Raw genomic sequence first — 21,959 nt, 5'->3', positions numbered from 1 at the left:
GTGGAGATGGGTGAGTGTCAGCTTAGCAATAGTGTACTAACAGCCAGGATGGGAAAAATAGTGGGCAAATGATAGTTCGAAATCTCTAAGCCCCGGTCAGCCACGGTTCCGTCCATCCCGTTAACAACCGTTCAAGCAACGGGACACCAAAAATGAGGCTTCCCGTCCCGACCTTGTCCAACATTCCAACTGCTACAAAGTCCGTCGTTCCTCAGGCCATTGATCCCTGAACTCTACGCGCAATGACCGAGCCTGGAAAAGAAATGAGCACAAGCACCAGGTGCCGAAAGCCGCACACGCGGAGCCGTGGCGGATGTCTCACATGTAGGAAGCGTCGCGTGCGATGCGATGGTGGCCAGCCAATCTGGTGAGTCGACGGATAAGAATTAAGACCCCGTCAAGTCCGCTCCGCTAACGAGGTGGCAGCACCAAGTGCACAAAGTCAAGGAGGACTTGTGAGTATAGCTCAGACCTCCCGCTCCGAGACCGCCGGGCGGAATGGCTCCCTGGCGAGCACCAACCGTGGACGGTGGATACACAAGTTGCATTGAATCCTGGATCACCCATGACGAATTCTATGGATCCATTCGATTGTCTTGGACTTGACATGTCATTCAAGTCAAGACAACTTCTGCATTACTGTGAGCGATCGCCTTGTACTCTAGTCTCTACCCATGTAGTACTAACTCGTCAAAGTCCGCTACGCGAAGGGCTGCACTGACATGCTCTCAAACACGGCGGGAAAAGATCCGTATGCTCTTCTAGTCCCTCTTTAGTCATTGAGTTACTAATCGCTCTTGCGCGCAGCTTTTCTCTCCTCTCTATTCACCCCGACGCACTCAGGGACACTCTGCTCGTTGCCGGACTACACTACGCTTGGACTGTTGGAGATATCCATACCTACCAGTCCACTCTTTTATTCCACAAAGTTGCAACTATTCGCATCTTGAATAAATGGCTTCACAATATCAACCAACCTGGTCTCATGACTTTCGTCAGACATGTCTCCATTTTGTGCTTCGTCGAGGTACGTGACTACCCCTGCTCCCCGATGTCGGATATTGACCGTGCCGTAGGGCTGCCATGGCAATGTAGCCGCAGCAGAAACTCACCTCAAAGGACTGGTCAACGCTGTGGACCTACTAAGCCCAAGCGATAGTAACTTCCCCAACACTCTGAGTGTTGGTGAGGAGCTTGCGAATCGATATCTCATTTTGTGAGTTTTTGATCAAAGTAACACTCATACGCAGTTGCTGACCCAACCCAACAGTACACACTATTCTTTCCAGGGATTCAAAGCAAGAATCGTCAGCAGCGCTGCCCTGCAAAAGATATTCACCCAAGAAAACGTGGCAGAGTTTTCCGACTTCTTGTCCCTGGTCTATGACTGGCGCGAGCAAAGGATCGGCAATCTGGACAAGAGGTTAGGCGCCATGAGAATGATGCCCTTCTTTTTCGCTGTCCTGCCCCCCGAAGCTAAATTCTACGACATTGATGCATCGTCCATGGTGGAATGCCTGAAGAGCCTCACGGCAACGATACTATTCACCAGTGATGATCACATAACGTATGATCCTAGTTGGGAATGGATTGAGGGATCTGAATCGAGGTTACTCTATGAGACCGTCAAAGCACATTTTGCCTCACTTTCAGAACCGCAAGATGATGGCAATGTGCATGATGATGACTCCTCAGAGACCCCTAGACTTAGCACCTCATGGTCCAGCATGTGTGTGGCTACCAGTCTCTACTTGCATAGCGCCTTGGGAATCTGGTACGCAGGAGAGTCATTGGAACCGTGCATGTTCCGCCGCTTCCTGTCAATCCTGATGCGCGACGTCGACCGGAACGTCCACCAGATACGATCACCTAGCTTGTCTCATCTGTGGTTCTGGAAGACTTTTCTCGGAGCTTACAGTATAGCAAAACTTCAATCATGCGGTTCTCAAAAGGACGTGGGAGAGTTTGAGAAGTGTTTTGATAGATTGATTAGCACCTGGAGTCGAGTGTGTGGTGTTGACAAGTGGAAAGATGCAAAGGCGAGGTTGGTCAACATTACCTGGCCTTTGGGACACTCTTTGGATTTGGCTGAAAAGGTATGGAAGAAGGCCACTCAATGATGGTGGAAAAATGGGTTTTTGTATGATATCAACGCTGGAGGAGACGACACTATGTACGCTAGGAGAGATTATTCCACTATACCAATCGCCCTTGGGGGCATTCCACGGCACTTCCCCCAAACATGTCCGCGTTGATACTGTGCTAACCTCAACGACTTACTCCAAAACCGCCGATAAAACCAATAATATAATGTCATGTGACATATTCATGCATGCCATGGCTGCCTGACGAGGCTTGAGTTCAACCCCGCTGCTGTGCCTCAGCCCCAGGCCTTTCATCAACGATCACTTCATGGAGCAATATCTGCGCCATCATGTCTCAGGCTCAGATCATCCCTCATGTCCATCTGCTATGCCTCGATCAACAATGCGGCATCGCCTTTGAGGAGGCAAGTCAGCAACTTGAGCTCGGCTCCGCATCTCAAGTGTCTATCCTCAACTGCGAGCTCACAGGAGTACCATCCACAGTTCAATTTGACACCATCGTCTCTCCTGCAAATTCATATGGGCAGCTAGACGGTGGATTCGATGATGCTATCTCTCTTGCCTTTTCACCTGGCGACGACTATATGGCGCTCACTCGCGCAGCTCAGGAACAGCTGTACGATGAATGGCGAGGCTTTGCCCCTCCTGGGACCTGCACGATTGTTCGAATCCCGGAAAGATTTCGTCAGCGATCGATGAATGTCTGGGGCACAAAATTCTTGGCTCTTTGCCCTACGATGCGTGTACCCATGGACGTCAGGTGGGATAGGGAAATTGTCTACGATGCTGTGTGGAGTTTGCTCTGCGCCATTGACAAGCACAACCGGACAGCACCTGAGAACGACAAGATCTCAAGGATACTCATGACCCCCATGGCGACGGGCACAGGCCTCGTTACTCCAGAGAGATGGGCGGAGCAGACAGTCTTGGCGATGAAGCATTTCCGCGAAGCAGTAGAGAATCCGCAGAAATGGAGCGCGATGGAGTGGCCTGACATCTTTGAGGTTGGAGATGATATCGAAGACACGTGGAATTATGATGATGATGACAATCGCACACCCGAGTATCAGGTTCATGGTCAGTAGGTATCTTGGGTCGATGGTACAACGCTCTTAACGGGCGCTAGGTACCAGTTGAACGGGTACTGTATCGGTCGTTGGGCGGTAGTATGCGTCATTGGCTTTGTGTTGGAAATCGTATTTTGATGATATCAGGTCGTCGAGATAGAGTCAGCGGCTAAGGTTAGACTTCCCGTCTCTGCCCAGAGAACCCTGATATTATGTTTGCCATCTAAGGCCTCAAGAATTTTGCACCCACTGAAAAATCGAATGATGGATGCGAATTTGAAGTGAGGTAAGCGGCGCCTGATGACCTAGACTGTTGAAATGCTTCTAGACCACGGACATAGATACCCCTTACAATGACACCAGGCCAGAATCTGTCTTGAAACACGTAATAGACAGTCTTGGCATCATTTCTCAATCCCGGGGCCCTCTTTCGCCATGATGGGAAAACTTTATATGATGGAGACTTTACAAGGGCCGGCCCCATTTGTAGAGTCCACTTATCAAGCACGCAATTAAGCTCCGAGATGTCGATTCTGAGACAGGGAGGGAATTTTGACACGATTTTTCGGCAGATGGGTTTCTATGGGAAACAACTCCGCGCTATAGAGAGGACAAGGGGAGGTAGATATGGCGAGATTGGGGGGAGTCAGTAGGCACTGGGCAGTATCTTGCAGTGGAATCGGAAGCACCGTCGACTTGAGACGATCATTACGAATCCTATGCAGAAGATGTACATCATTCAAGGATCTCATTCCGGCAAGCTTCCCGCTCAGACCCACCAGTTCTTGCAAAGAGTATGCCCCAGCGTGGAGCACCATCGGGACATCCGTTACTAAATAACAACCTATACCCATGGTAGAGCCCCGTACCTGATCTCCCCTTGGAGGATAAACGTGGTCACCTTCTCTTTATAGACTTGCGCCAAGGTAGCATGTTCCACGTAGTTTGACCCTGCGCCCGAGAAAGGGCCGCGAAAAGGTTTAATGACTGGGTGGCTGCGTTTGTTTATATAGCAGACGCACGCAGCTCGAGGAGGGGCGTTCTTTCAAGCATCAGAAAAACCTGCGTCAAAAAGATGGCTGCTGTTACGGAAAAGCCCACCTCGGGCGATGCTGCGATTTTGGCGGAGAGACAGGATGATTCTTCGAATAGGCCGTCGTCGCGCGGGTCTGTCACTGATCGGGCGAATTTGCTGGGGGCTACTGCTGAGGAGTTTCTCGAGGCTGAGGAGTATGGACGGACGATTGATCTCGATGAAGCGAGGAAGGTGAGTTATTATGGCTTTCATTGCATTGACACAAATCTAACTTGAACAGCGCGCCGAGACGTTGCTTTACTTTCACGAACATGATCCCAACTTCAACACGGATTCCATCATTCGCCTCCAAGACTTTGTTCAAAAGGAGGATCTCTTTGAGAACCCCGAGAAGCACGATGACCTCATCAGAGACATCAAAACCGAAGTCGCCCTCCTGACCATGAACTCACCCTACGCTGAAGTTCGTGCAGTCGTCAGCAACAAAGACGACCCATCAGCACCTGCCAGCACGATACGAGCCTGGATCATCGGTCTATTTTTTGTCGTCGTACAGAGCTTCGTCAACCAGCTCTTTTCAGTTCGTCAGCCATCCATCAGGCTTCAAGCCCCGGTTATCCAGCTTCTTTCGTATCCTCTTGGAAAGGCCTGGGAGAAGTGGCTGCCTACCGGGGAGTTTACTTTTTTTGGTTCGACACACATGTTGAACCCAGGTCATTTTAACCAGAAGGAGCATATGCTGATCTCGATTATGGCCAATGTCGCATCGAGTTTGCCTCATTCACGATACATCATCTTTACTACTTGGTTGAAGAAGTACTTTGACATGCCCTTTGCAGCAGACTTTGGATTCCAAGTTTGCCTCTCGGTTGGTTCCATTCATGGCGTACCTTGAGTTACCTGTTGACCATGATAGCTGTCGATGAACTTGCTCGGTTTCGGACTCGCAGGGCTTGCTCGACGATTCTTGGTTTATCCATCGTTTTGTATCTGGCCTCGCTCGCTGGCCACCGTTGCACTCAACCAGAGTCTTCATGATGGTAAGGAACACTTCGCTACTACTAGGCTGCAGCCTATTGACAACCTACAGAAAGCAATACTGTGGCACGAGGTCCATTCAACAGGAAGTACAGCATGACGCGGTACAAGTTCTTCCTTGCGTCATTCGGCGCCATGTTTGTCTGGTTCTGGTTCCCCGAGCACATCGCCTCTGCTCTGTCTCTGTTTAACTGGCTGGCGTGGATCGCACCAGACAACTTCACTCTCACGGCGATCACTGGTGTCAAGAAGGGTCTCGGCCTCAACCCATTCCCTACCTTTGATTGGAACATCGCTACTTACAACGTCGATCCATTGTTGGTGCCATTCCACGTCACCTTCAACATGTTCATCGGTTGCGTGTTGGGCGGAATCACCATTGCGGGAATGTACTGGACAAACACCTTTAACACGGGATATCTGCCGATCAACACAAACACCATGTTTGACCACACTGGTGGAAAGTACAACGTGTCGTCGATCCTCGATGAGAACGGGTTGTTGGACGAGAGCAAGTACCAGGCTTATAGCCAAGTCTACATTGCCGCTTCCTCAGTCACCTATTAGTTAGTTCCTCTGACGCCTCTGAAGAACCTTGCACTGACTTGGTGTAGTATCTACTTCTTTGCTGTTTACAGTGCCGTTATTTCTTATGCGGCTCTGTATCACTGGAATGATATCAAAATGGGCTTCAAGTCTCTGCTGGAGAGCTTCAAGAAGAACGGCAGGGTCAATGAGTTCAAGGACATTCACACAAGGCTCATGGAGAGCTACACCGAGGTCCCAGAGTGGTGGTACTTGATTCTAAACGTCAGTTGCCGCTTCGCTCGTCCGTCTCCCTTGCACTAACAGGCTTGACAGGTCGTTGGAATTGTCCTTGGTATCATCGCTGTCGCCGCTTGGCCGACAAACACAAGTGTGGGCACAGTCTTCTTTGGTATTGCACTGGCAATTCTTTTCACCATCCCGACTGGTATCATCTTTGCTACAACTGGTATTGAGGTCGAGTACAATGTTCTTGCCGAGTTCATTGGAGGAGCGTGGCAGCCCGGCAATGCTTTGGCGGTAGGTGATATTAGATGCCGGTGCTATAACATGACTGACCGTTTCTAGATGAACTTCTTCAAAGGCTTCGGTTATGTGACTGTCGCTCACGCCCTGGACTTTGCCAACGATCTCAAGCTTGGCCACTATCTCAAGATTCCCCAGCGCCAGACCTTTTGGTGCCAGACAGTTGCGAGTAAGTATTTGGACTGCAACTAAACATGACTATTCTAACTCTTCTTGACAGCTATTGTGTCCGCCTTTGTCTGTACCGGTGTCATGAACTTTCAGATTACCAGCATCCCCGACATTTGCGAAACCAACCAAAAGGACAAATTTAGCTGCCCTGGAGTCGAGAGCTACTTCACTGCCGCTGTCCTCTTCGGTTCCCTGGCACCCCGTAGAGTGTTTGGATCAGGCGCTCAGTATACTGCTGTGCTCGCTGCTTTCCCCGTCGGCCTGGCCTTTCCAATTATCTACTACTATGCAACCCGCAGGCTCCCCAAGAAGCATTGGCTCACCAAAATCCACCCCGTAGTTATCTTCAGCGGTGGTCACGTTTGGTCGCCTTACAACTTGGCCTACATGTGGCCTGCCGTCATTCCAGGCTGGTTGTCTTGGGTCGTCATCCGTAAGAGGTATCTCACTTTTTGGTCCAAGTACAACTATGTGCTATCGGCAGCTTGGCAGACTGGAATCGCACTTGCGGCCCTTGTGATCTTCTTTGCTGTGAGCTATCACGGTGCGGATATCAACTGGATTGGAAACAGTGCGGATAGTGGTTGCGAGGTTGACGCTTGCACTCGACTCAAGGTGCCCGAGGGCGAGTTCTTTGGGCCACAACCTGGGACTTTTGCGGGATAAATAGCTTGCGTGCTGAAGATGTGAAGTGTTCTGTAGCTGTTGGAAGCGATTAGATAGTTTCAATAGCGAGCCTGAATACTAAGGAGTTGGGAAATGAAACTGCAGCGCAGAGGTTTGACCTTTCATGACGATGCGGCTAGGTATGACTCTTCAAGGTTCAGAAAAGGCCACTGTATCAGCATCGAGTCATAATACTGTAGCGTGTTGATAATGCGCTCTTTATTATAGTTGCAGCCCGACAGTTGATGGGTTAACCGAGCCAGAAGATCGAAACTGCAGCACGCTGAAATGCCTTCCCCCTTCGAGAGCTTGACTCCTGCCACCCTAAGCCAAGCTAATACTGAGATCCAGTTAATGAGCCTGAGCCCTTTCTCTGATTCCAGCGTCTCCGAGATAAGGGCATGGAAACGTGGATAAATGAGATAAGAGGCCATTGGTAGAAGAGTTTAGTAGGATTTAAAATGTCCAATGATATCTCAGAGACCACAGCCTGATTACTTTCTGCAGCAAAATGCAGTATGCACTGCTGACAATATGACAGGCGTTCGAGTCGCTTAAAACTCAACCAATAGTCACTCAGATAGCGCAGCCTGATCTGTATTGCTGACCATGAACAATCATGAACTTCACGGTGGCCCAAGGCCTGCAGGTCTCTTTTGTTATGTCCCCTTGTCATTCTGTTTATCACAACAGTCTCTTTAATACTTCGATAGTTATGCAGTGCTACAACTCCGCAATTATGGCCCCCAATCTTGTTGTTGGTCTCACTCAACTCTGTTGGTGGACTCGGGTCCTCCGCTGCAGTATCCCTGGGGTGGCGTATTTTCAGCTCTGCGCAGTCAGAAAAGGTGATTTTGATATATGACATGGCATCGCTTGCTAAGAGTATATCCCCCTTCTTCCTCTCTCTTGTCGTCCTTCCTACAATTCTATTGCAATCCATACTTGCCGGCAATTGTATCCTACACAAAATTCGCAACTACGTTTCTACAGGCATCTTTGGCCATGGACCCCCCTTCCATTATCCAACTCGCCAAGAATGGGGATGTTGAGCAATTGAAGGAGCAGCTTCTTGGAGAAGTTGACTTGAATCTGCGGGATGAGCTATACGGCCAAACGGCCTTATCCTGGGCATCCGAGAATGGCCACTTGGAAGTCGTCAAGGTTCTTCTTGAAAAAGACGCCAAGACCGATATCGCGGATGGTGGCGGCCTACTACCATTGTACTGGGCCTGCAGCAATGAGCACAATGAGATCGCTAAGCTTCTCCTGAAATCAACCACCAAGCCGCAAGATATACTGCATCGCGATGGGTATGGACGGTCAGCTCTGTCCTACGCCGCCATGTGCGGCGCGGCAGATGTTATTCCGCGCCTTCTCTCCACCCCTGATATCGAAATAGATTCACGAGACGAAGAGGGGTTGACTCCCCTGATGTTTGCGGTCTCCCACGGCCACGAGGAAGTCAGCAGACTCCTGCTGAATGCCAATGCGGACCCATTTCTCAAAGACGAAGAGGGCCGAGCCGCACTGTATCATGCCGCTTCAAAAGGTCATGTCGCCACAATGCGGATTCTTCTCAAGACAAACCCAGATCTTATACGCTTCAATAGTGCGTAAATGACTGCCCTGATATCTGTCATTGATACTAAAAATTAGGTCCTAAATCAGATGATCCCGAGATGATGGTTGCTGCTGCATTTGCGGTGGCAGCTAGCGGCATTGATGACACCTGGAAAGCCCTTCCGAACAGAAGCCAATATCTCGCAGCTCAGGACAAAGCAGGCCTTACCGCCCTACACCACGCAGCAACCTTTGGTCTCTTGGATGCCGCGAGGCGCTTGATCAAAGATGGAAGTAGGGTCAACGCTCTTGACGGGACGGGCAAAAGCCCACTCATTCTGGCATCTATCTCCGGCTCCCTACCAACTGTCAAGTTTCTCTTGGATGAAAGAGCAGATTTGAACTTGCGAGATGGCACCTACAAGCAGACACCACTTATGTTTGCAGTTGAGTACGGCCGTGAAGATGTTGTTCAGTATCTGTGCGCCCGCCACGATGTGGACGTCAACGCCATCGCGACCGGTTGGAGCGAATACACGGCCTTGATTTTCGCAGCTGTCTGGGGACATTCTGAGATTATAAAGATTCTTCTCAAGCATCGGCCGGATCTCGAAAAGGTGGACTCCGAGTCTGGGCGATCTGTCCTTGCCTGGGTGACTATGGATGGGAATATCGACGCGGCAAGGCTTTTGATCCAGGCTGGTGCCGACCTCTATTCATCCGACCACCATGGACAAACCCCTATTCTTCATGCAGCAATGAGCGGCATCGAGATGCTCAAAGCGTGTATTGAAGAGCCAACAGGGCCAGGCATCACAGACACTGAACCCATACCGCGAGCACACGCAATAGAATTGGGTTTGCGTTATGCTTGCGAGGCCGAAGACCAAGATATCCTTGACTTCATCCTTGGGTCTGGTGAGTATCTGAACGCGCAGGATGAACACCAGCGGAATGTGTTGTCTCTTGCATCCGAGCACGGCAACAAGGCTGAGATGGACAAGTTGTGCAACAAGGACCTTGACTTCAACCTGAGAGACAAAAATGGACGCACTCCATTGTCCTGGGCCGCAGCAGATGGTGGTAAAGAATGCGTGAGCTTGCTGTTGAAAGGGAGTGCCATTCCAGACCGCGCAGACAACAATCGCAGGACACCTCTGTCTTGGGCTTCGGGAAGCGGGCAAGCTGAAACCGTTGGACTCTTGCTGGAGAAAGGGGCTCAACATGATTCCAAGGACAAATCAGATCGCAGTCCTCTATCGTGGGCCGCAGCGGGAGGACATGAAGAAGTCTTGACAGCGCTGCTGAGAAGGAAGTCGTCTGTTGACTCCAAGGACACATCCAAGAGGACGCCTCTATCCTGGGCGGCGGAAAATGGCAGCAAAGAATGCGTTAGGTTGCTTTTGAAAGAGGGTGCCGATCCAGACTGCGCCGACAACAATCGCAGGACACCCCTCTCATGGGCTGCGGGAAAGGGGCACCTTTCAGTCGTCAAACAATTGCTCGCCTACAGAGTCGACAAGGAAGCGCCGGTTTCAACTGAAACAAGGAACGACACAGCCATGCTAGAGTTAGTCTTTGGCGAAGAGTCTAGACCTGCTCAGGACGTGGCACTTCGATCTATAGCTAAGACTACCAAGGGAAAGGCCAAAGCAATCGAGGTAAACTCCCTAGATAACAAGTCGTGGACGCCGCTATTTCATGCGGCATATAGCGGACATAAGAATGTCGTCGAAATCTTGCTATCGCACGGCGCTGACCTGACTATGACGGTCATGGGGGAGAGTGGCAACGGCACGATTGTGGAACACTTGATTCACATGAAGCATAGCCTTGAACGAAATATTGCAATAGACTCGGCATTAGCTATTGGTTACCCGAAACCTAAGCCTGCGGCGCTTGATGCTATGCTGCAGATTCTGGTCTTATCTGAGCCGCTACGGACGAGACCCTTGGAGGAGGCTAAGGAGGTAGATAGCCAGTTCTCGGCGACGGTGGTGAAGATCCCTAAAAGGGAGGAGAGTGATATTGTATTTAAACCGCTCTCGGTCGATCTTATACTGAGTTAAGGTTTTCCTAAACATTTGACTGGCGATGACTTATGCCGATGGCTGTATCTTCCCGCAAACAACGTGAGTCTCTTCTGACATTTGAACATGGCACTGGGCTAAACTGATATCTACTGTAGATAACATGGGTAGAAGCATGCATCTGATTCAACTAGCTATAGTATATAAGAGTAAGCTAACTTCTTCCTGCTAGGTTCTTATGGCAAGACACTTTGAATCAGCTGGAGAAGAGGAGAGTTGGAAACGGAACATCGTCCTGAAGCCAAAACTTTGGTCCAAACAACAGCACACGTCCTGGAACAAGGCTTATCATGCTCGATTCATGCGCCCAGCCTGCCATTCATTTGCCCTTTGTGCGTCGGAAATACCGTTGCAATTGATGGTTTCGTTTGCTAACACTATGTCTTAGCACAATCTAGAGCCAAGGCGCAGTCATTACGATCAAAACTACATTCTAAAGGAGTTGTATTATTCGTAAGTCATGTCTCATTCTTCCCTAATACGCTCTCTGATGCGTGAGAATAGATGCCTTATCTACACTGGGATTTAGAGGATGAATACGAGAAGTTGAAGAAGATCCTGAAGAAGAAGCATTTTCTTCTCGGGGCTCCAGAGGCAATGAAATCACAGGACGCAAAAGCAATGGTCAAAAAGACAGGCCTCAACGGAACTGAGAAGCTGTACTGGATGTATCTGGACCAGAAAAGTCCACTGCACGTTCGGAGGACTCTCGACCAATTCTACTACCACACACTGCCAAACACCAATGAGCGAGACAGAGACCAGACAGCCCTTCGATACTTCAAAGAACAGGAGGAATCGGAAGAACACTTCAAACCGGTTCTTACCATGGTTGATCAACTATGGATGTGGGTACTCCCAGAAATTGGGCGATCGCCTCCCACCATCATCACCGCCTTCCCACAAAGATGCAACAGAATGACTTCGCCAACATCCAAGAACATGACTGTGCTGGTAACCAACATCATTGAGAGGGCTCAAGAGTTGGGGGTTAGAACCAATGGCGAACTGGCAGAGGTCATCGCGAGCGAGTGCTCCAGGATTTACCTCGATGCTACGAGCGACCGGAAACCACCGATCCAGTTTCTTGAGATCTACAACACCTCAATAGGAGAGATTGTAAGCACGATTTTCTACCTAAGCAGCTCTCGTACTAATCATATCGTTCTTCAGACCGACCGAGAGACGCAGCGGTTTAAGGAGTTTCAAGAAAACATCAGGTCGAAGGATACCACTGGAGTCACCTCACAGGGGCGCGACCCAGAGGCCCTGAAAAAGATGATCGACATCGAAAATGACATTGAGGATCTTCGTCAGATCAAGGATATTAGGGAGGAGCTCAGTATCATGTCTTCCCTGTTTCATGTCCAGAAGGAGGTCCTCCTCGTCATGGACCATGCGATCAGAGACGACATCGACCCAGTCCATCAGCATCCGCACCTGTTCCCCGAGTTCTCAACCCCAACGCGGTCTCTCTCGACCTCGAGCTCGTCCGCAGTTGATGTCAAAGAACGAGCATCCCAATCACAAATGCTCATGGTAGTCGACCGAAATATTGAAACGGTGCAGAGACTGGAAGAATACGCAGAGCGAGCAACAACATCGGTCTTTAACCCCCGTTGTCATATCTACTATGGGCCGGGCTAATATGTTATCGAGGAACAGATCCAACAATTACTCGACCTGAAGAACAAGCAAGCCACCCTTTTGCAGGAGCAACTGGCTCGAAAGCTCACCATCCAAACCGGCAAGCAGGGAAACACAATCATGTGGTTTACCGTCGCGACAATCGTGTTTGTATGTTACATCCCGTCTGAAAGCTAGATATTACAATCGCTAAGCGCTTCCCAGCTGCCGCTGTCCTTCATGGCTTCATTTCTAGCTCTTGAGGTATCAGAGTTTCCTTGGTCAAATGACAAGATATCGCTGTCATTCGTGCTTGAAATCCTTTGTAAGCTGTTCCTCGAGCATTGATGCAGCTATGGTGCCTTGCTTTAATCGCTCAACACCGATGAAAACTAACCTGTTACGCAGTTACGGTGTCAGTGGTTGTTTGCGTTCCCGCAGTGACTTTAGCTTTTCACTTGGACATCGTGAAGGCGGCACTAAAATATGGCATGAACTCTGCGAGCGTGGAATATATCTCGCGAAGAGTGGTGGTGATGAAGCAGAAATGCAACCACTTCATGGAGAAATTGAAGGATGCGTGGTCTAGAGGGCATGAAGGAAAAGGGAAGAGAAGGAGGGAGCCCGATACAGAAGGATTAAGGCGCTGATGATGTTGTCGGAATCTAGGGATATTGTAGGCGGCTTCAATTCTTGTAATGCTGGCTTTGTTCTTTATGAGGCTATCGTCATCTTTTCCTCCGGCCTGCAATGACGTGGCCTGCATAATTTGGACTAGCCCCCGGCCTTGCTCGACTAATTACAGATTATCTGACCAGTCGCCACAGGATCAAGACCCTCCCTTGTCCTTCTGCTCCTTGGCGAGTCGACATAGTGGACACAGCTCAGTCTTGTTGCTCTTCTGCACATGATCCGTCTTCCCGCATGAGCCGATCACTTTGAATTTACCCTTTCCCTCGCGAACCTTGGCGCAGATCTCGTGGTCTGTCGTTTTCTTGTGGGGATAGGCACACTTTTTGCAAGTGTACTGGGTGACTGTTTCTGTGCACATTTCGGTAATGCTTGATTTTCTTTTTCGTTGGGGGTGGTAGTTGACTTGTAGGACTTAGAATTCTTGGATGCCGCGGTGTGAGGAGATTTGGGTGCAATGAAGTGGCTGAGGTGCTCTGAAGGTCTACTTATAGTTGGGATGAAAAGCAATCACGGCCGTTCTTTACGTGGTGAAAATGACCTACGGCTCCATTCGCTGAAAGAGCCATTGTCAGCAAAGGCTGTGTTATACCACTAAGATGGGATAGGACGGTTCCTGACTGGCATTCAATGTTTGCAAGGGGATGAAACCCCGGCTTGAATCACCCATGGTTTATATTCTGACATTGATTTTGGCCTATGTGATGCTGAATAGACCTTACAATCGGCGGTGACATGACTCAGGAGACTTCTTGGTTTAATCCTTTTGCCGTGGGCTGGCCATAGAAACATGGTTCCCAAGAGACCGATCATGGATAGGGTTGAGATCATCATCACCAACACAGAAATAAGTTTCAAAGGCATCGATAGGGAGGATACGTCAGATTTAACTCACATACTGGAAGTTGAAACATATATGTTGGACCTTCAGGATATCTTTATGGTCCATCATATAAAGGCATGATCTCCTTTGCGGTTGGTTTAAATTAACACTAGGATCCTTCCTTTCCCTCCTTTACTAATACACATCATCCATATCGAATATTCCCTCCTCAGCGGACGTCCTTCTTCCCTCTTGTCGTTGACATCTCTTGCACAAGCCATAGTGCGAAGATGCGACGACGGGTCCCCCCCTAGTACACGAGCGAGGATCGCGAGTCCGTGAGAGCGCCTCTTCGCACAGCTCATGGGATTGATCCCACCGGTAGACAACCTGACATCGGCCGCACTTGTAACGGGTTTGAGATTTCCTGCACATAGTGGCGTATTATGGCTTCTCAATCGTTTTCAGTTGTCTTGATTGTTTTTGGTTGTTGAAATGTGAGGCAAGTGGCGACTTGAGCACTGGGGAGGGGAAGTCCTCGGGAGGACTTATTTATAGCTGTAATCAGAAGCAAATCACAGTCGGAGTCGCTGCTGTGGGAGAGATACAGTGTGCAGCCGGATAAGAAAGTATGCCTTGGAATGGGATTGTGGTACGACTTTGCTTCATAGTCACTCGAGAGGGCACGGGAGTTATGAGTCAATTTGAAGTGATGGTGTAGTCCAAGAGTAGGAACCTATTCATCCATGGGTTGATCAATGATTCAGCTCACCAAGACGTGGTCCATACGAATCACCCGCTCAAAAGGTCTACGCCGACTTGCTAGTGGACGAACATACTTGACATAGCGAGGACTATCAATCACCCGAGCTTATGTTTATGTGGACCAGTCTCTCAATGAATATGAGAGGTACCTGGACTTGTAGAATGGTAGATGCTGCTAGCTGCCTACAGCTTCACCCACACTTATGAATGACGACACAATAGCCTCAACCATATTCCCGGTCTTTTTTACAGCCTACTTTAACAGGTCGTTCTTTTACTCACGCACGAGGATCGCTAGACCCGTCAGACCCCCTTAAGGCTAAAAGAAGTTTCCCGTGTAAAAGGTCCATGGAGTAGGCGTCACACTCCAAGTCAAAACCGGTTTGCCAAATTGGCACTGCCAGTGAGTGAGTGGTAGCACAAGCCGATTATTTTGAGTGGGTGCCGTATGCTTCGCAGTGCGGCGACGTGACTCTGATGAGTCGAGTGGCATAGGAAACGGATATTAGGAGACGAGGCTTACAGTGCTCATCAAGTAGCTGCGCTCACTCTTGCGCAATTGACCCTTGCTGCCGATAATCCGTCTATAATCGAACTCTAGAGGTGACCAAGGGTCAGTGCTTGACTTCGTCTCGGTTCTGTACAACCGTTAGCCAGGGCAGTGAAAGTCTGATGGCTTTTCTAACTTAATCTTAGTAGTGAAGCCCCTTAGACAACTCATCAGGGTGTTTGCCAACAGTACGGACGGCGAAGAAATTCTTGATGCCCCAGCCTCGGAAACAGCGTGAAAGCAGTCGAACGTTTTCACATCGTATTGGCAGCGCGAATACCTGGAATGTATATGAACTGGGCGAGATTAGGAGCCATTGGAGCATGGCCTACCGGGTGTAATAGACTTGTGTGTGTCTACAGGAAGAGCTAAGATCCTTGACTGCTGGTCCGTTATCTACCGGATTTGCCCTAACCTCTTCGCGTATCCAAACCCATATGAACTTGTTCGCGTTAGCCGTGTTCCTAAGCCTAAAAGCTAGAGATTATTTACTGTGCAGGTGCCATCCCTCCACTCTTATCATACATTAGAGGACGCCTCGTGCTCTTGTAGCAACCGCGCTACTGCCTCGTGCCCATTTCGAGTCGCCCAGGTCAGCGCCATATTTCCATAGCCATCCTTTACCTTGATATCCGCCTTATGCTCCAACAACAACCCCACTATAGCCTCGTACCCAAGTTTCGCTGCATACACTAGCGCTGTCCATCCATCCTCATCCTTTGCGTCAATGTCCACCTCATGGTCTAGTATCAGCTGTACTAAAGTCTCGTGCCTGTTCAAGGCTGCCCAGTGCAGTGCCGTCCATCCAAACAGGCCCTTTGCATCTATATCGGCCCCGTGCTCTAAGAGCAGCCGCACCATCGCCACGTCCCCGTTTCTAGCTGCCCACAAGAGTGCTGTCCATCCCTCTTTATCCTTCGAATCAATCTCCGGCTCATGCTCTAGCAAGAACCGCACTACCGCCATACCCCTATTCCTAGCCGCCCAACTTAGCACCGTTCTTCCCTCCTGATCCCTTATGTTCATATCTGCCCCAAACTGGAGTAAAAGTTCCGCCATACTCTCATTCCCACTCCTAGCTGCCAAGTACAACGCCGTCACTCCTCGGTCGTCCTTCATATCGATATCCGCCCCGTACTCCAGCAAGAGTCGCACTACGCTCTCGTGTCCATTTTTAGCTGCCGAGTATAATGTCGTAAATCTTAGCTCGTACTTCATGTCGATCACCTCATCCTCCAACAAGAGCCGCACTACGGCCTCGTGACCATTCACAGCCGCGCAGTCCAGCGCCGCCAATCGCCTCTTACCCTTTATGCTGATCGCCTCATACTCCAGTAAGAGCCGTACTATGCTCTCATGCCCATTCCTAGCCGCCCAGACCAGCGCCGTCCTTCCACTCTTATCCTCGGTGTCTATCGCCTTATACTCCAGCAAGAGCCGCACTACGCTCTCATGCCCATTCCTAGCCGCCCAGCTCAGCGCCGTCCCTCTACTATTCTCTGTTGTATCGGCATTTGCCTTATACCCCAGCAGCACACGAACCACGGCTTCATGTCCTGCCTCTGCCGCCCGCAACAACGGAACACGTCCATGTCCGTCCCTCAACTGGGTGTTGGCTCCAGCCAGCACCAGGACCTCAGTTGCCTCTGACAGTCCATTCCTAACCGCAGTATCCAAAAGTCTGTCTCTGAATGTTTCTGCAGTGCTATCTGCCTGACTGGCGAGCAAAGCTGTCTTCAGGCGGGACCTAACCCACCTTTCTAGCAAGTAAACTGCCGCGTCTGAAGCGCAAGTCAATTCATCAATGAACTGAGAGGTAGAACTCGAGACATGTGGATCACCATGGCAGCGATCCAGGTGATCCTTGAGATGCATCAGAGCATAGCTTGCCAATGGCCTTTGGTTGAGGTAACGGGCACAACTTTCGAATTCATGCGAAGCCCAAGTCTCGACATCCGAGGGTCTGGCTACCATGTTCGCGGCGCATAGCATGAGGTACCGGATGCAAGTAATAGACATGGAAACGTGGGCATCGTTTTCAGCCATCCTAAACTTGGACGTTGCTACATATCCATTAGGACGGAGAAAAAACTCGCGAACCGTTTGATGCATGGCCTGCACTGTAGCTTTTCCTGTAGATTCGTTAGCTGGAATATGGGAGGGGGGTCTTGAAGCCAAGGTACCATCATGTTGCTTGATTTCCAAGAAGTTGCCACCACAATGCGTGATACGTCGCTGGTGTGGTATACGCTTTTGAAATGATTCATCCGACGCCAAGAATTCTGTTTCCAGGTTATCCGAGATTCCAAGGGCATGGAGGAGTTCGCAAACAGTGAGGGACCGATATGAGAACAAAACAAATCGAAACATCTTGACTCCATCCTTGTGTTCTTTCTCCGCCCTCCCGGTCATTTTGTCAAGCATCCGTCGGTAAAATTCATCCAGCTCTGTAGGCAGGCTTTGTAGGAATTCGAAAACGTCTTCTTCAGCACAGCCTTGCTCATCGTAGGCCAACAGCTCCTCTCCGACCAGTCTGACCCATAGGAAGACACCGTTGGCATTATCAACCACATACTTCCTTGCTTGCTCAATGAACTGAGGAAAGTCCACACGTTCCAGGAATGCGTTGGCGAAGTTGAGGATGTCCAACTGTGTCTCGTCTTGTAGCCTTATGAAGCTGTGGAATTCGCTGATGCGGCGTTCGAGAGTTACGACTGGCCGGCTTGCAACGAATGCCTTCACAATGCATTTTTTTGTCTCTGAACAAGTCCTGAGAAGTAAATCTAGAATCTCACGCCTGTCTTTGTAATCGGACTCATCAACTGCATCAATGATGAGATAGAGTCGTTCCGGTACTGTGTGATCCCGTAGGGATGAAAGAAGGCGTTTCAACGACAAATAATCCCATCCTACGAGGCCGCCGCCACCAGCTTCTTGTAACTGGCAGCGATACTCACGTTGAAACCGGTGGTAAAAAAAGGCCTCGTGTTGGTCTAGGATAGCGTAGAGAATCGATCGAAGCATGTTGTAGTGACTTCTTTGCGGCCCCCCCTCTCTCCAACTGTAGAAGAACGTAGCCACAATCGCTGACTTGACGTTTGGTTCCCTCTCCGGTAGATACTTGGTGAAATATTTGGTGAGAGTGCTCTTTCCACTGCCAGGCTTTCCTTGAAGATATAAGAGTCGGGAGGCGTCTGCTTTCAACCATTTCTGACACTGGTCATGCGTCCAGATCCACTCAAGGGAACCTTGATGTTCCTCCGAGATCTTGCCAAAGCGGGAGTTATCGAAGCGAAGACTAGCAAGGCATTCTTTACATATCACGGTGAGTCTAATATTCACTTGAAGTAGGGTGCGAACTGACCTTTTCTCTCCTTATCATATTCGATACACGGCAAATCGGAAAATGCAGCTTCCAGGTCAGCACGAGGTCGGCTCGTAAGTAAAACCTTGGTTTTTGGTGTTCTTCTCAGTATATGTTGGATAAATTCATGAACCTTGTTCAAGAAGTCGTACTTGTAATCTTGGACACCATCCAGTCCGTCGATAACAATCAACATCTCCGACTCCTGCTCAACGTCCAGAGCTGCTTGTAAAGCAGCCCAATGCTCATTGGCTGAAGCCCTGTCAAGCATCTGCTGTATTGTCGTTTGTGGAGGGTCACCGTCTTTGAAAGAAGTGTCGAATTGGTGATCCCATTCGGAAATCTTCTCGCGCTGTTTTAGAGTCCGCTCACGCCGTTCGGTGTCCTTCTCGCGCCGTTCCACAAGCTTCTCACGCAGAGTATAAAGAAATGCTTGGATGATAGACATATTCTGCGTCGACGACCAGCAGATGAGTTGATTAAGGAGTCCGCGAATGAGCCTAGCGGCTGGTACTTTCTCGTTCACTGGTGACGAACAGAAAAAGTACAGAACACAGCGCGGTGCTGTAAAAATAGCATTGCCCTGTTGCACAACATGTGATGAAACCTCGTCGAGACTGCATTCAGGCGGTCCAGATAACCAAAGCACCTCGGAATGGCTGGACTGTACCCAGTGCTCAAAGTCCAGGTTTTTGAAGACCCAGTGAAATTTCGGCTGGTTGATGCCGGCCGAAACTTTGGGCGTATGCTGCTCTTGGTCCATGGCCGATAGCATTTGAAGGAATGGGTGTAAATCTACACGTTCAACAGCATATCGGAGCGTTTCCTGTAGAACCCAAGGCATCAGCAACTAATTTGCACCGCAAAACTTGCGCGGAAGTGGATCAACGTACGGACAAAATCGTTCCAGGGACTCTGCGTGTTTCGGCTACAGCAGCCCGTGGGATAATCAACAGGATCTCCTTCGCACATGCAGCCGCAGTCGCCGATGCGTAAGCCTGCCACGTCTTATTCTTGTGAGAGTCTGCATAGTCACAGATACCTCGCAGAACAAGACATGGAAAACTGTTCATCAACCCTGCTGCTTCCATCTCGAAGCAGAGCACTCCACCAAGCTCCTGGCTAACCCTGTCCCTCGACTGGCCGTCTCTCATAACCTGATTCCCGGAGGCGATTGTGCCGTAGTGAACAACAATCTCTTGACTGTCCCGGGAGTATCGCCTGACCTGTCTGTTTCTATCGCATCCTTCACATGTATCCCCGCCCAGGTGTTCGTAGGTCGACTCAAACAGAATATCGGGTCCTGCACTCTGGGGTGTGAACACCGGCGAACGGCTAAGCGTGGATAAGTGGTGTGCAAGGTTGCTCATGCCTAAAATTTGGTTGGTATTTAGCTTCGAAAGTGCGTTGAGCAAAATTTCCGGTGGTGAATTAAGTGAACCAGTTCGCTCATATCTGCGTGGCATAGTCTTTCCCAGATCATATTGGACCACTCCTCCATTTCCCCTCTCTGGTTGACTGATCACTACATCCCCGAGCCGGATGTCTGCTTTGTCACTTGGGACACCACCTCCGATGCCCACCATTAGGCCGAACCGGATCGATGTGAATGTCGACTTCATCCGGGTGGCGACGGCAGCGGCAGTGTTGGTACCGATCTGACCTGCTGGGAGGCACGCAATAACGACATTGTGTGTACCAATACGGCCAAGGGTATACAAGTTGGTGTCATTTGGGTTCAGGTGAGTTATGTCCGGGTGTCCTTCGTCCAGAACTTCTTGCGCTGCGGCGAGCTCGATTGGGAGGGCACAAACCCATCCCACTGTGTAGTCCTCTGGGCGGAACTTGCGTCGACTCATTTTGCAAGATTCCACAACAGGTGAGGTTCGAATGAGAGGCAGAAGAGGTTAGGGCTCCATTGCATATTGCAGGGCTCAGCCGGTCCTTGTTCAGACTTCTGCCTGATTCCAGTTGGGCTCAACTTTAGGCGCTGACGCAGGACTGCCGTCAACTGATGTACTTCTGCTTATGAGAATAGAACCACGCTTAATTACATGCATTTAATACATAGAGACCTATGGCGATTTTCAACCCATCAGGCTTGTGGCAGGCAGCCTGCATTGGTTGATTTCAAGGCAACCGGGCCTGTCTGGCCGCAGTCTAGACTACCTACAGATGGGTCGCCGCGTAGGCCGCCTTACTTTGCAGCTCAGGCGCTCCAAAACTGGCTTCAAATGTTCATGACTATTAACAATAGTGCCCTTATTAGTGAGAGCAATGAAATGGCATTTGGACTCTTCTATAGGGTGGTGGATTGTTGAACCAACAAGTCTATAGACTTGAAAGCACGATGAAGTTTCAATTGCTGGCTGTGCTCTTAGCAACTACGGTCTCGGCCATTACTCTGGCTAGATCTTCGGTAACTCTTTGCACCAAAGAAGATCATGAAGTTGGAGACATGCCTAGCTCCCGCGCACACGGTCACGACTCACATGGACACGCGCCATCCGCCCAACCAGTATTGCGGTTATCAAGTTGCAGCCCGTCGCAGTGACCAAAAAAAGTGAATCAGATGATCGCTAAGACTGGTTCACGGTGAGTGCTGTTGTTTCCACTATTTATCCCAGGTATTGGCCGCCCCAATGTAACTCCCCCAACTATCACCGTCGTTACCACGGACGTCGACGTCGAGACGATCACTGAGAGCGATACTACCCACACCAAAATTTTTATAACCGTCACTAAGACAGAAACTGAAACCGAGGTCAGCTTGTAAGGCGATGCCTCTAGGCGGCCATCCATCAGGCCAGGAAAGCCATTCTTGACATACTCATCCTAGAGCTGTATCATCTTTATATAGTTCCGCCTCACAGCAAGTTAAAGCTTCTCCAGGACTAAGTCACTGTTTATAGTATTACTCGCATTTTCTTTTGGTGCTTCTCCAGCCGCCTCACGGGAGGGTGATGGCCGTGCTCTCTAATATCATTTCGAATTGGCATTGGCCCCAGGCATAGTAGTCTAACCCACATTATTGAGGAAGCTATGAGATTCAGTTTGTCTTAGTTGTTGAACGGGAGTTCCTTTTACCAAGGCTCTGAGCGAGGCATAAGTTTGTAGGATGAGTCCAGTATTTCAAGGCTGAGTGCTTTGTGTGTGATCTGGCCAGGCTGTTTGATACCCTGAAGATTAGCAGCCCGTTTGCCTTGACGTCTATCGACTCCTCATGATGCAAAACACATGCATATTTCTTAGTTGCATAAAAATCGGGTTTCAAATCCTTCTTGTCTCTGTGGTCGATGACTGAACCCTAGATTCGTCCACCCTTCTAAACAGG

The 21,959-nt window shown here is 49.7% G+C and overlaps 6 protein-coding genes across 6 annotated transcripts; 5 read left to right on the top strand and 1 right to left on the bottom strand.

Moving 5' to 3' along the window:
• Positions 1-242: 242 nt before the first annotated feature.
• NECHADRAFT_87630 (uncharacterized protein) lies at positions 243-2,120 on the top strand (the record flags this gene model as incomplete). The annotated part of the gene is made up of 6 exons (XM_003047347.1): positions 243-367; positions 466-641; positions 697-751; positions 808-1,027; positions 1,077-1,216; positions 1,271-2,120. 6 exons carry the CDS (start codon positions 243-245, stop codon positions 2,118-2,120), a joined length of 1,566 nt encoding a protein of 521 aa, XP_003047393.1.
• A 314-nt stretch (positions 2,121-2,434) lies between these two features.
• On the top strand, positions 2,435-3,190 carry NECHADRAFT_54290 (uncharacterized protein; the record flags this gene model as incomplete). Its single annotated transcript, XM_003047346.1, has 1 exon — positions 2,435-3,190. The coding sequence occupies one exon, from the start codon at positions 2,435-2,437 to the stop codon at positions 3,188-3,190; it is 756 nt and encodes a 251-aa protein (XP_003047392.1).
• A 1,057-nt stretch (positions 3,191-4,247) lies between these two features.
• On the top strand, positions 4,248-7,154 carry NECHADRAFT_87628 (uncharacterized protein; the record flags this gene model as incomplete). Its single annotated transcript, XM_003047345.1, has 8 exons — positions 4,248-4,439; positions 4,489-5,076; positions 5,125-5,248; positions 5,299-5,812; positions 5,885-6,056; positions 6,108-6,311; positions 6,360-6,486; positions 6,538-7,154. The coding sequence occupies 8 exons, from the start codon at positions 4,248-4,250 to the stop codon at positions 7,152-7,154; spliced, it is 2,538 nt and encodes an 845-aa protein (XP_003047391.1).
• Positions 7,155-8,498: 1,344 nt separating this feature from the next.
• On the top strand, positions 8,499-8,774 carry NECHADRAFT_54272 (uncharacterized protein; the record flags this gene model as incomplete). Its single annotated transcript, XM_003047344.1, has 1 exon — positions 8,499-8,774. One exon carries the CDS (start codon positions 8,499-8,501, stop codon positions 8,772-8,774), a length of 276 nt encoding a protein of 91 aa, XP_003047390.1.
• Positions 8,775-9,904: 1,130 nt separating this feature from the next.
• Positions 9,905-10,486, top strand: NECHADRAFT_8556 (uncharacterized protein; the record flags this gene model as incomplete). Its single annotated transcript, XM_003047343.1, has 1 exon — positions 9,905-10,486. A coding segment is annotated over one exon (582 nt), but the record flags the coding sequence as incomplete, so codon positions are not given.
• A 9,023-nt stretch (positions 10,487-19,509) lies between these two features.
• NECHADRAFT_53987 (uncharacterized protein) lies at positions 19,510-20,484 on the bottom strand (the record flags this gene model as incomplete). Its single annotated transcript, XM_003047157.1, has 1 exon — positions 19,510-20,484. The coding sequence occupies one exon, from the start codon at positions 20,482-20,484 to the stop codon at positions 19,510-19,512; it is 975 nt and encodes a 324-aa protein (XP_003047203.1).
• Positions 20,485-21,959: the final 1,475 nt, after the last annotated feature.

This window comes from Fusarium vanettenii, assembly GCF_000151355.1.
Source record: "Fusarium vanettenii 77-13-4 chromosome 12 genomic scaffold NECHAsca_15_chr12_5_0, whole genome shotgun sequence".
NCBI lineage: Eukaryota > Fungi > Ascomycota > Sordariomycetes > Hypocreales > Nectriaceae > Fusarium > Fusarium vanettenii.
Note: the sequence above shows the minus strand (reverse complement) of the source record. Positions and strands in the feature narration are given on the sequence as shown.